The sequence below is a fragment of the Monodelphis domestica genome, chromosome 3 (assembly GCF_027887165.1).
Source record: "Monodelphis domestica isolate mMonDom1 chromosome 3, mMonDom1.pri, whole genome shotgun sequence".
Lineage (NCBI taxonomy): Eukaryota > Metazoa > Chordata > Mammalia > Didelphimorphia > Didelphidae > Monodelphis > Monodelphis domestica.
In genome coordinates this window covers 248,626,269-248,640,841 of record NC_077229.1, presented here as the reverse complement: position 1 = coordinate 248,640,841, position 14,573 = coordinate 248,626,269, and the positions used below count along the sequence as shown (strand labels likewise).

The 14,573-nt window shown below is 31.1% G+C and overlaps 1 protein-coding gene across 3 annotated transcripts in view; it reads right to left on the bottom strand.

Moving 5' to 3' along the window:
- Positions 1–14,573, bottom strand: part of CDH19 (cadherin 19) — a 173,741-nt gene that overhangs the window by 82,532 nt on the left and 76,636 nt on the right. For all 3 annotated transcript variants that reach the window (XM_056823609.1, XM_056823610.1, XM_007487770.3), the window contains exon 3: positions 13,143–13,437. In XM_056823609.1, coding sequence (XP_056679587.1) covers positions 13,143–13,437 — 295 coding nt within the window. The remainder of the gene's footprint in view (positions 1–13,142; positions 13,438–14,573) is intronic.

Below are 14,573 nucleotides of genomic sequence, written 5' to 3'. Positions count from 1 at the left end.
ATCAAAGACGAAAAGGGGGACATCACCTCCAATGAAGAGGAAATTAAGGCAATCATTAAAAATTACTTTGCCCAATTATATGGCAATAAATATACCAATTTAGGTGATATGGATTAATATATACAAAAATACAAACTGCCTAGTCTAACAGAAGAAGAAATAGAATTCTTAAATAATCCCATATCAGAAAATGAAATCCAACAGGCCATCAAAGAACTTCCTAAGAATAAATCCCCAGGGCCTGATGGATTCACCAGTAAATTCTATCAAACATTCAGAGAACAGTTAATCCCAATACTATAATAACTATTTGACATAAGCAAAGAGGGAGTTCTACCAAACTCCTTTTATGACACAAACATGGTACTGATTCCAAAACCAGGCAGGTTAAAAACAGAGAAAGAAAACTATAGACCAATCTCCCTAATGAATATAGATGCAAAAATCTTAAATAGGATACTAGGAAAAAGACTCCAGCAAGTGATCAGAAGGGTCATCCACCATGATCAAGTAGGATTTATACCAGGGATGCAGGGCTGGTTCAATATTAGGAAAACCACCCAAATAATTGACCACATCAACAAGCAAACCAACAAGAATCACATGATTATCTCAATAGATACAGACAAAGCCTTTGATAAAATACAACACCCATTCCTATTAAAAACTCTAGAAAGCATAAGAATAGAAGGGTCGTTCCTAAAAATAATAAACAGTATATATCTAAAACTATCAGCTAATATCATATGCAATGGGGATAAACTAGATGCATTCCCAATAAGATCAGGAGTGAAACAAGGATGCCCATTATCACCTCTAATATTTGACATTGTACTAGAAACACTAGCAGTAGCAATTAGAGAAGAAAAAGAAATTGAAGGCATCAAAATAGACAAGGAGGAGACCAAGTTATCACTCTTTGCAGATGACATGATGGTCTACTTAAAGAATCCTAGAGATTCAACCAAAAAGCTAATTGAAATAATCAACACCTTTAGCAAAGTTGTAGGATACAAAATAAACTCACATAAATCATCAGCATTTCTATACATCTCCAACACAGCTCAGCAGCAAAATCTAGAAAGAGAAATCCCATTCAAAATCACCTTAGACAAAATAAAATACCTAGGTATCTATCTCCCAAGACAAACACAGGAACTATATGAACACAAATACAAAACACTTTCCACACAACTAAACTAGACTTGAGCAATTTGAAAAACATTAACTGTTCATGGATAGGACGAGCCAATATAATAAAAATGACCATCCTACCCAAACTTATTTATCTATTTAGTGCCATACCCAAGGAACTCCCACAATATTTCTTTACTGATTTTGAAAAAACCATAACAAACTTCATTTGGAATAACAAAAGATCAAGGATATCCAGGGAAATAATGAAAAAAACACAAATAATGGGGGCCTTGCAGTCCCTGACCTTAAACTATATTACAAAGCAGCAGTCATCAAAACAATTTGGTACTGGATAAGAGAAGAAAGGAGGATCAGTGGAATAGACTGGGGGAAAGCAAGACAGTATACGAAAAACCCAAAGATCCCAGCTTTTGGGACAAAAATCCACTATTCAATAAAAACTGCTGGGAAAATTGGAAGACAGTGTGGGAGAGATTAGGAATTGATCAACACCTCACACCCTACACCAAGATAAATTCAAAATGGGTGAATGACTTAAACATAAAGAAGGAAACCATAAGTAAATTGGGTAAACACAGAATAGTATACATGTCAGACCTTTGGGAGGGGAAAGACTTTAAACCCAAGCAAGACATAGAAAAGTCATAAAATGTAAAATAAATAATTTTGACTACATCAAATTAAAAAGCTTTTGTACAAACAAAATCAATGTAACTAAAATCAGAAGGGAAACAACAAATTCGGAATAAATCTTCATAAAAACCTCTGACAAAGGTTTAATTACTCAAATTTATAAAGAGCTAAATCTATTGTACAAAAATCCAAGACATTCTCCAATTGAAAAATGGGCAAGGGACATGGATAGGCAGGTTTCAGATAAAGAAATCAAAACTATTAACAAGCACATGAAGAAGTGCTCTACATCTCTTATAATCAGAGAGATGCAAATCAAAACAACTCTGAGGTATCACCTCACACCTAGCAGATTGGCTAACATGATAGCAAAGGAAAGTAATGAATGCTGGAGGGGATGTGGCAAAGTAGGGACATTAATTCATTGCTGGTGGAGTTGTAAACTGATCTAACCATTCTGGAGGGCAATTTGGAACTATGCCCAAAGGACAATAAAAGAATGTCTACCCTTTGATCCAGCCATAGCACTGCTGGGTTTGTATCCCAAAGAGATAATGAACAAAAAGACTTGTACAAAATTATTCATAGCTGAGCTCTTTTTGGTGGCCAAAAATTGGAAAACGAGGGGATGTCCTTCATTTGGGGAATGGCTGAACAAATTGTGGTATGTGTTGGTGATGGAATACTATTGTGCAGAAAGGAATAATAAAATGGAGGAATTCCATGGAGACTGGAACGATCTCCAGGAAGTGATGCAGAGAGAGAGGAGCAAAAGCAGGAGAACAATGTACACAGAGACTAATACACTGTGGTATAATCGAATGTAATGGACTTCTCCATTAATAGCAGTGTATTGTTCCTGAACAATCTGCAGGGATCTAAGAGAAAAAGCACTATTCATAAGCAGAGGATAAACTGTGGGAGTAGAAACATCGAGGAAAAGCAACTCTAAAAGAACACTCTAATGCAAATACTAACAACATGACAATGGGTTAGAATCAAGAACACATGTGATACCCAGTGGAATCACGGGTCAGCTATGGGGTTGGGGGGAGGAATAGAAAATGATCTTTTTCTTTAATGAATAATGCTTGGAAATGATCAATTAAAATATTATTTAAAAAAAGAAAGAATTGACAAAGTGAATACAGATTGAAGAAGACCATTTTCAGTTTATTTACTACATGAATTTTTCTCAAACACAAGTGACATATGTCTTTCACAATAGATGAACATAGAAATGTGTATTATGTGATAATACATATACAATCATATTGTCTGCTATTTTAGAGAGAAGGGAGAGATGAAATATAAAGAGAACCTGGATCACAAAATGTCAGAAAACAATTATTAAAAAATGTATCACCATGTAAAAATATTAAGCATTAAATATGGAGGGTTATTGCAACCTCAAGAAATGCAATCTTATAAGTATGTTTCCAAATCAGAAGTGTGTGGGCACCATGTCTGGATTCCTGAGTTAGTTCTGATGCTGCCACTTACAAGCTATCTGAAAACAGGCAAGTTATGTTTAACAGTTTTGGTCTTCATGTGGAAAAAAGAGTATCTCTATTTTCTTCTTTTTCCAAAACATGATTCCATAAAATCACAGAATGCTGGTAGCTGGGTATTCTGCCTAATGGTAAGTATTATTATTTTTCATTGATTTTTAGTGCTGAGTAAAGCTTGTAATACACAGGAAGAAGAGAATTCACTCTCAAATAAAACACACACTTGTCTGATATTGGCAACCTATAATCCTTGCAACTAGGAGGTTGAGTCCTATTTGAACTCAAGATTTTAGAGTTTTTGTAGAGCTAACAACAAATAGGTAATATGAGAACAGTATGGTGAGCCCTTGGAACAGGAAGCCACTGGGCTGTGTGAGGAGAGTTGAATCATTCCAGAACAGAGATGGAGAAGACCAAAGTTTACATGTTGACCAGAAGTGGGATTAGATCAATGACTGAATTTTGTACTTCCAGCTTGAATGAAATAGGGAGATCCATTCTGAAAAAAATAAAAGTGAGCATAAAGTCCTAACTGTTGTCAAATTAAGGTAAACTCAGGAATTTCAATTCAAATCTTGACTCCAATACTTAGTAACTTTGTCTCTTGGGAAAATCACTTAACCCTTTTTTTTCCTTAGTTTCCACAACTATATGATGGGGGATAACAATACTTGTGCAAATTATGACAAATAGTTGTTATAAATAAAGCACTTTGAGAATTTTTTAATGTCATAAATTAGAATTAATTGTTATTACCAATTTAACTCAGGACTTGGAGGGAAAGAATTGAACTTTATTAGAGCTAGAAGATATCACAGGAATTCAATTATCATTTTATCTTTATTTAGTTTTAATTGTTTCCTCTTATCCTCATCTCAAATTCTAGTTTTCACCTAAATCATAATGTAATATATATAGGTAAACTTTTCTGACTTTCTCTGTTATGACTTTAACAGGTTTTATTGAGAACACCATGGTTAGAAGCAAACTACTTCTATTATATATAACAATCAGTAATTTAAGACTCAAAATGTACTAAAAGAAATAAATTGTAGACAAATAAAGGGAAATATTCAATAGGACTTTAGCAGGGTTTTATATCCTGAAAACATTTATTAACACTTGCTACACAAAGCCAGAGAAATAGCATAATCAATCTGCAAAACATGATTTCATCTACAGTGCCAAGTTAGTTATATCTGACATACAAACTGGCAGCAATCTCATGAGGCTGTCAACAAGGGTAGTTTGTAAAGGAGATATGCTTCATTTTAGAATCTAAGTTGCAGGGATTTTCTTCTTTTTTTGTCTTACTCCATCAGCAATAAGGTTTTTTTTTTTCTTCAATTAATAATTAATTGTTCTGAAATATTCCATGAAATGATAATAACTTCCTTTATAAAAATAATTTACTAATTTGGGAGTAATTAATGAGCATCAACACAGTATTTTTATTATAGTCTTCATATGCAAATAAAATTTCTAGGATTATCTAAATACTTATTTCACAAATCTAAATGTATGAATGGCATAGGAAAAAATTAATATGTCATTATTTGAAGAAAGTAAATATAGGATTTTTTCTTATGCAAGCCAGACATACTATCTTGCACATTATAGTTATTACACTTGTTTAAAGATTCAACTTGACCATCTATGTTTATGGCTACTAACACATATAACTCAAAAGGCATTTATATTTTTCATTGGGAAAAAATTAAGATTTTATTTGTATATAGATATGTCTGATATTTCATTTCAATCCCACAAATGTTTATTAAAGACTACATTACTACGTGAGGTACAAAGTTTATTCCTTTACTTCAAGAAGTTTGTAGTCTAGTAGAGGGATATGTCAGATATACAAAAATTTTGTAATAGAAACCTCTAAATGTGCTATCATTTAAAGTCTACTAACTTGAAAAAAAAATTCAGGCATAAATTCCTGAAGTCTTCCTCTTCTATCTTTGGAAGCTGTAACATAGCATGAAAAACCTAGTACCAGGCTATAGGTTTGCTGAGGCTACATCATCTCATTAACATTTCAGTTACAAATTCAATTCTAATTAGTCCAGTAAATTCTTTTTTTTGTTTTTTTTTTCAGCCTATTCATTGCTATCTTCTTTTCCCTCTCTAAACTCTCATTTGCACTTTCTATAAAAATACATTTCTTCATGCTAAAGCCCCTTTTCCTGTGCCCTTATTTATTAGAGTGCTTGGCATACAGTGGGTGCTTCATTCATGCTTATGACTTATTTGCTTAATTTATTAAAAATAATCATGATAGGGTTAGGTATGTGGTTAAGCCTGGAAACCAGAGGTCCTGGATTTAAATCTGACCTGAGACATTTCCTACCTGTGTGACCTGGGCAAGTCACTTAACCCCAATTGCCTAGCCTTTGCAGCTCTTATGCCTTGATACCAATACTTAGTATTGATTCTAAAACAAAAGTTAATTAAGAGTTTTAAAAATTTATCACAATGAGTACAAACACTTTTCTCCCAAAATCTCCAGCCATGCATTCATTCTTATCAAATTCACGTATATCCTTCCCACAATCATTTCAACTCTTTTTGTACCTTCATCATCTTCCACTGTATCCTTCAGAAACTCTTTTATTGTGATCAAATTGCCTTTTCCAGCAAAATACTCTCAAATCTCCCACCTTCATTAATTTTTGTATTCTTTCTATAACAATATATTCAGGTACAAATCTTTCCAAAAAGTGCATTTATTCTCACATTTCTCCTGAATCAGTGGACATGGGCCCCATTCCTCACTATTTTTCTGGAGCCTATAGTAAACTCTAAAATATACCACCACTCACATCCCACACACACTATACAACCCCCCTTGATGTACTGATTATCTAGATAATAGTCTTTCTTTCCATGCTATCTTATTTTTTCTTACATGGTGGCACATCTATCTTCCTACCTCTTCAATTATATTGGTTATCACTTCTTTTCCAAACTATCTCCCAAAAATGTATTGCCAGACCATACTAGGGGCTCAGGGTCAGTTGGAGAGACAAAATTAAGGACGGTCAAGATGAAAAAGCTAGACAGATGTATTAAACGTGATGGGTAACTAAGGAAGTTTTGATTAGTGAAGCATATCCATTAAATTATTCTCACAGAATTTTATGCATTTAAAAAAATATAAGACATATATGATGTTTAATAACTCTAGGTGCTTAGATTAGTTAAGTAAATAAATAAAGGCCAATAAAGGATGTTTATCTTGGGTACTTTATAAAGTAAATGTAAAGTCCTTAATAAATCTTTCTGTCCAGCTTTCTTTGTTACAATGAATGTAAAATATAGGATCTCTTTATATAACTAAAGATAATAAAACTTCATTTTCCTACTGCCAATGCCAGGCATTGTACATTTGGAGAAATTTGATAGTCATGTTCATGGCATCACATGTTATACTTGAGGATAAACTATTATAGTTCAATGGTCACTGATGCCTTTATTTGTTGATATAATATTTTAGTTTATTGTGATAAAATCAATTAAAATATCATTAATTTGGAATATCAAAACCAAGTTCTCCCTGAGTCTCTAGTCATTACTTTTAGAGTTATATTTTTTGGCCTCCAGTAAATTATGCCTTTTGTGAAACCAAATTAACTTTCATATCATGAAACATCAGTCTAGATTCAATAACATTTTCCAAGACCCTGTAAAGATCTGTTTGATACCTCCAATTTAGTTTTATTCAAATACAAAATGATGCATTACTAATAAGTTAGCCAGGTATATAACCTTTCCCTGATGCTATCATAGAATATTTATTCATTCAGTGATTACAAGAGTCATTAGGATATATCATTAAACAATAAAGGAATGCTGAGCTTCAGCATATAAATTCATTTATATATAATGTAAGAATTAGGGGAACTCAACTATCTTAAAAATGATAAATTCTGACATCTGAATTCCTTTATTATCACACACTAAATCAATAAAATTCCTCTATTATTGCACAATAAACCAACCATATGAATGTCATACATTTACTAGAGCAGAATTATAAACCCTGGATTTTAAAATGTATCATTTATTTTGTTGGCATAGTTATTTTTATTTTATTATTAGTGGTTAGGAGAAAAATATATTTTTTCATAGAATGAATTTATGAATAAATTATGAGGAAAGACACTATTTATGAAGAGTTTTAGTTCCACTACACTTTAATTAGTTCTCTACACCCACTCAGCCTGAATAAGCTTCATTCAGGAAACACTTACTGTGAATAAGAAGCCACTTAAAGATAGTCTAGAGTTAACAATAGAACAGTGTTTTGGCCCAACTCTGATCTTCTGATTCAACAAAAATTAAACAAATCATTCAAATGGAAATGCTATATATTCTTATGCCTGTAACAAATATCCTCCTAGATGAAAACAATATCTAATTGTAGCGGTCTGCTACAGCCACTACCACTTTTAGAAATGACTAAAAGTAGACAGGTTCACGTTCCAAAGAGAACAGTTGCACTCCCTTAAAAGAATTTATATTTTATATGTAACTTCAAATCTAGAAACACAATATAAAATATCTATAAAGGGTATCTGGGTAGCTCAGTGGATTGAGAACCAGGCCTAGAGATGAGAAGTCCTGGGTTTAAATCTGACCTCAGACACTTTCTAGCTGTGTGACCCTGGGCAAGTCACTTGATCCCTATTGTCTAGCCCTTACCACTCTTCTGCCTTGGAACCAATACAAAGGGTTTAAAAATAAATAAAATAAAATACCCAGAAATATTTTTCCTACTTGTCATTCTGAATTTTAAATATTTTTGATAATTTTAGTTTTTTTGTTCTCCCCGCTTCACCTGAGAAATAGATCAGTCTTATTAATCCTCTCCTTTCCACTTGTAAAGTCTGATACTTCCGTTTCTCACAAACATAGAACTAAGGTTAAATCAATGTGGCTAAGAGGAATAACTTATTAAAATAGAATCATCTGTTAGGATTTACCTGAAAAAAATATATCATATTCATTTAAGAGAGACAAAGAAGAGAATAAAATCTGGTTATGCACTGTTAAAACCTTTATAAGTATTATTACACTGAAGTATATAAAATTTAATCTAACTGCTACATTTTGATGATGATCACGAAATCAGAAAATGACAGGAATCTGAATTTTTGCTTCCTTTAAAATATATTAAATTTAATTATTCCTTTTTATTTTCAACAACCCTATATTAATAATATAAATGTATAATCTTAAAATTTGGACTTGTTCATTTTAAGATTTCTTTAAAAATTAATCTGTGTTATTTGCAAGAAAAAAGTGTATTTTTTGTCACTTTTAAAAAGTAGAGTCTGGAATTGTGTATTCCATATTAAAAAGTGTTTGAGAGAATCGATGTCTGAGGTAACACACATTTCCTGAAATGTTTTCTTCACTAAATAATGCATGCGAATAAACATTAAGGGAGATTTTTAAGATGCAACTTTTCTTTAGAGAAAAAAAAATGTTTATTTTATTGTTCTAATAAATTAAAACGATATTTAATATCTTTTGAGTCATAAGAAATAATGTACAAGATAATCACACACACACACACACACACACACACACACACACACACACACACACACAAATAAACAAAAACCTGAAAAGACTTTATGAAGTGATGCAAACTGAAGTGAGCAGGACCAGGGGAATGTTGTAAGAATTAACACCGATAAAGTATGAAAATCAGTTTTAAATGACAACTATTATCAGCAATAAAAGAATCCAAGACAACTCTAATGGTGTCATGATGAAAAAGGGCTATCCACTGCCATAGAAGAAACTAATATAGTCGGAATGCAGATTGAAGCATACTGTTTTTAAATATTTTCATCATAACTTTTTTTTTTATAAATTGACATATATCTTCTTTCACTCCATTAAGAACATGGAAATATTTATTGTATGAGATAGCTCATGTGTGATCTATATTTGTTTAAGGGAGGAGGATTGAGGGAGAGAAGAACTGGTGCAAAAAATGTCTGAAAACAAAAGATTTTATCTAAATTAAATTGGGAAAGCATAATTATAATTTTTAAAAGTTACATAAAATATAAAATAAAGAAGAGATTAGAAAAAGCAGTGTATGGGACATACAGTGAGATAGATATTCTAATTATCCACATTTTACAAATGAGAACATTGAAATAAATTGAAGTTAAGTGACTTGCTTTTGGGGCACACAGATATTAAGTAAGTATCTGAATGTGGATTTGAACTCGGGTTCTCTTGATATTGTATCCAGTATGTCATTTTGATGCTTGAAAATACTTATTATTATTTTTTTAAAAAATTTTAAACTTCTAGACCCCATAAAATTCATATCTGTTCATAATAAAAATTGGTTTAAAGAAATTGCTTAGAGATGATGAGGCATGGTAAAAAGAGCATAATAAAATGAAATTTGTATTATCCTTAGGAAAAGGCAACTAATTTTTATAGACAAAATAGTCATTTAATAACTAGTTATTTTTGTTTATACAGATAATTGATTTTGATCAAGTTCAAAGTAATAATTAAGATAAATCTAAGCCCATATGTGGCAGCAAGGATGCATATATGTAGACTAATGGTCCTTGATTTTATTTGGGTTTGACAACAATGCTTTAAAGATAGAAGTTTTCTGAAAGGTGATACTTCAATGCTCTTCTTCAGAGACTATCAGAGACTATAAAATATTCCCCCCAATTATCTATTTTCCTTCTCATCTTGGCAGCATTTGTTTTATTTGTACAAAACATTTTCAAATTAATAAACTCAAAATTATCCATTTTGTATTTCATAATGCTCTGCATCATTTGTTGACTCAAATTCTTCTCCCATCCATAAATCTGATAGGTACTATATTCCCTGTTATTCTAATTTAAAAGTGTAATATCTCCTTTCATGTCTAGATCATATGTCCATTTTGATCTTATTTTAATGGATATTATAAAAGATTAGTCTATGTTTAATTTCTTCTAAACTGTCTTTCAGTTGTCCCATCAATTTTTATCAAATGATTCTGTATCCCCTAAATCTAAATCTATACTTTTTATTCAAATACAAGATTACTATAACATTTTACTGCTTATTGTATATCTGTTCTCTTCCATGGATCAATGTTTCTATTTCTTAGCCAGAAAAAGTTTTGATAATTACTTCTTTATAATACAAATTAAAATTGAATATGACTAGGCCTCCTTATTTTATGGGTTTTTTTCATAAATTCTTTTCATAGTATTGATCTTTTCTTTTTTTCCAAATGGATTTTGCTATATTTTTTTCTAACACAACAAAATATTCTTTTTGGAATTCTAATTGGGAAGGTATTGATTAAATAGATTCATTTAGGAAGGATTGTCATTTTAATTATATTGGATTAGCCCATCTATGGAAAATTAATATTTCTCCAATTACTTAGATGTGATGTTATTTCAAAGTGTTTAGAATTATGTTCATTTAGTTTCTGGGTTTGTTTCAGCTGGTAAATTCACAGCTATGCTATTCTACCTGCAGTTATTTTAAATGGAGTATCTCTATCTCTTCTTGCAGGATTTTGTTAGTATATTATAAAATGAGGACAATTTCGTGGGTTTATTTTTATCCTGCTACTTTGCCACAATTATTGATAGCTTCAACTAACATCTTAGTTGAATCTCTAGGGTTTTCCACATATATCATCATGTCTTATGCAGATATATTTTATTACCTTTTTGCCCATTCTTATTCCTTCAATTCTTTTTCTTCTCTTTTTGCTATTGCTAGCATTTATAATACCATGTTAAATAATATTGTTGATAATGGATATCCTTGTTTCACTTTTGATCATTTTGGGAAGATTTCTGGTTTCTCTTCACTACAAATAATATTGCTGGTGTCTTTAGGTAGATGCTTTGCACCTTTTAAGAAAAATATTCACTTGTACTTTCTAGTGCTTTTGATAGAAAGGAGTGTTAGATTTTTATCAAAGGCTTTTATTTTTGCTTTATTAATGTCATCATATGTTTTATTACTTTTTATTGATATTATGAATTAAATTAAAATGTTTTATATTAAACAATACCTGTATTTCTGGCATGAATCTAGTTTGGTTACAATGTATCATCTTTGTGACATTTTGTTATAGTATCTTATTTAGTGTTTTGTTAAAATTTTTGCATCCATACACATTAAAGAGATTGGTCCATAATTTTCTTACTTTGTTTTTGCTCTTTCTGATTTAGGTATCAGTATCATATTCGTTACATAAAAGGATTTTGGTAAAACTCCTTCTTTACCTCTTATTTCAATTTTTTAATATTGGATTTGGGTTGATCCTTAAATGTTTGGTGGAATTAAATTTTAAATCAATATGGTTTTGAATCTTTTTTTTTCCCTTAGGAAGTTCATGTAGGCTTGTTCAATTTATTTTTCTTAAATAGGTTTATTTAGATATTCCATTTTTTCCTCTGATACTCTAGGCCATTTCTCTTTCTCTTTCATTAACTTTGATTTTATATAATTAAATAAAATAAATCCTAATAATCTTCATTGGTGGCATATTCGCCCTTTTCATCTTGAATGCGTTTTGTTTCCTCTCTTTCTTTATCAGATCAATCAATGGTTAATCACTTTTGTTGATGTTTTCAGAGAAGCAACTCTGAATTTACTTATTAATTCAATGGATTTTTACATTTAATTTTTATCTCACCTTTAATTTTTATTATTCTTAATCTATTGTTTAGTTGGGGATTTAAAATTTGTTCTTTTTTTAGTATATTTAATTGCAATTCCTATTCATTGTTCTGTTCATTCTCTATTTTATTAATATGAGCTTTTATAGATAAAAAATAATTCCCTCTGCTTTTGTTGCTATATCCCATTGGTTTTGGTATATGGTCTCATTATTATCATTCTCTTTAATTACCATAATATTCCTTGCATCTGTACCACCACATTTCCCCAGTTCAGCTTCCCATTATTTCAACATTATATTGAAACCTCTTAACCATCTTTTGCTTCCAAACTCTCCCCACTCTAATGTGAATATAGCTGCCAAAATGACTAATGTACAGGTAAGATTATGTCACTTCATTGTTCAAAAATCATTGATGCCCTCTCATTGTCAAGAAGACAAGACACATACTCATGAATTTGTCATTCAAGGCATTTAATAACATGGTTCCAATCTATGCTTCCAAACTAATACATCCTCTATCATTTATTCTGTACTCTAGGTTGGAATTCAACTTATTTTTATACTGAATGTGTTTTAAGCTTTTGCTACTCCTCCTCACCTTTGCTAATTCATTCCCTATTCCTGTGGTACTGCGTCTACCTTCCCATCTGTAAAAAAATAATCCTGAATTTCCAATGGCCAAGTCAAATGCCACGTTCTGTCTTAAGCTTTCTTCTAATCCTCAAGATCATCATATGCCCAGGCAATTAGATACTAGTTTTCTTTTTTCTGATCTTAACTGATCACATTTTACTTATATTTTATTATATACTAAACATTCTAATTTGTCATGTTTGTGCATGTCTTATGCCTCATACTAGATTATAAACTTTTTGAGAACAGATACCATGTTTTATTTTTTTATATGACTCTTAATGACATTATACACATTATATCATTATACACAATAGACAATAAATATTTGTGAATGGATAGAACCCATACTTTAGACCCTTAACAATTCATAAATATTTTACTTTAATGGAAAATTTAAGGAAATTTCTTTATAAAAGAATCAGGATGCTCATTAAATATACTTTTTAAAAAATATAGCCTGGAAATTTTTTAGAAATGCTTATTAATGTTAAGTGTTTAATATTCAGTACCTTCTGGAGACATCTCTGGAATGCTGGTCTCATAAGGTCCTTCTAGGAATTCTGGTTGATTGTCATTGATATCCAGAACTTTGATGACAAATTCAGATTCAGGTTCCACAGGCTTCCCAGTTACAACATCTATTACCTGGCCTCTTAGTTTGTAGTAGGATTTCTCCTCTCTATCAAGCTTCTTTATGGCAGTTATGTCACCCGTTCTGTTGTTAATGGTAAAAATACTCCCAGCTCCTTCCCCAGACAATACATATATCAAAGATGCATCTCCATTGTCCAAATTAGATCTCAGCTGTAAGGAATAAAATATAATAATTTAGTTTGTACTTAACCCTAAAAAGGGGACAAAATAATGATTTTATTGAATTTGAATTCTTTCTTAAGGATCTATGCTTATCTGTGTGGATACCTTACTCACTAGTGAATATAGTTACATCTTAGCAAACTATAACTTAGTCAATAATTGCTATTAAAAGAAAGGGTGATCACTTAGTGACTTATTTTTATGATAATTCTCATATAATTCATCGAGGCTAGCCATTGCATGAGAATTTGCCACCAGAAAAACATTTTTAAAATATTTTACCAAAAATGAGTATGTTTATTCATATTGAAGGCAATAACACAAAGTCCAAAGATCACATGCTATACGGTAAGAGTCCCATATTGAAATTGAGTATTGTCACTTACTATCTGTATTGTTTTGGACAATCCACTTAATTTTCTTCATCCTCAGTTTCTTTACATACAAAATATGGATAATTGCTATATATGCATAATAAAATTTGTTATATGGATGAAATAAGATAAGGTAGGCAAATACTTTTGTGATACATAAAATTATAAACTAGAGTACTATGTGACAAATGACTCTTTTTAAAGTAGGAATGACTTGTTTGGAAAAAAATGACTTAGAGAAATAGATATCTGTCATTTGTAAGTTTTAAATAATAAGGAAAACAAACACATCTAATAATTGTACATATTAAAAATTATCCTTCATCTTTTTGAAAGACTTAATTTCCAGAAGTCTGACTATTTCTGACAATTTTTTTCTTACTTTGATTACTAGCCTGGCTACCTCCTACCAATTATATAATTTCAAAGTTTAGTTCAACTTTCCTTTAAAGGTCAGTAACTTTGCAGGTAGGAAAGCAGCATTCTCACATAATTTGCAAAATTACTTTGTGTCTAGGAAAACTAGAGGTCAAAGAGACTCAGTAGAAAATCTGGAAAAGCAGTGCCTGACACACAGTAGGCAGATATGGGGTACAGCATATTGAAGGGGTTTGGAAATGAAATGAATTTAGGATCAATTCCTGCTTCACACAAGTAGTGTGTTTCTGAGGAAATGACAATCTGTCACACTTAGTTTCTTCACCAGTAAAATAGGAATAGTAATAGCACCAGCATCCTAGGTGTTTGGAA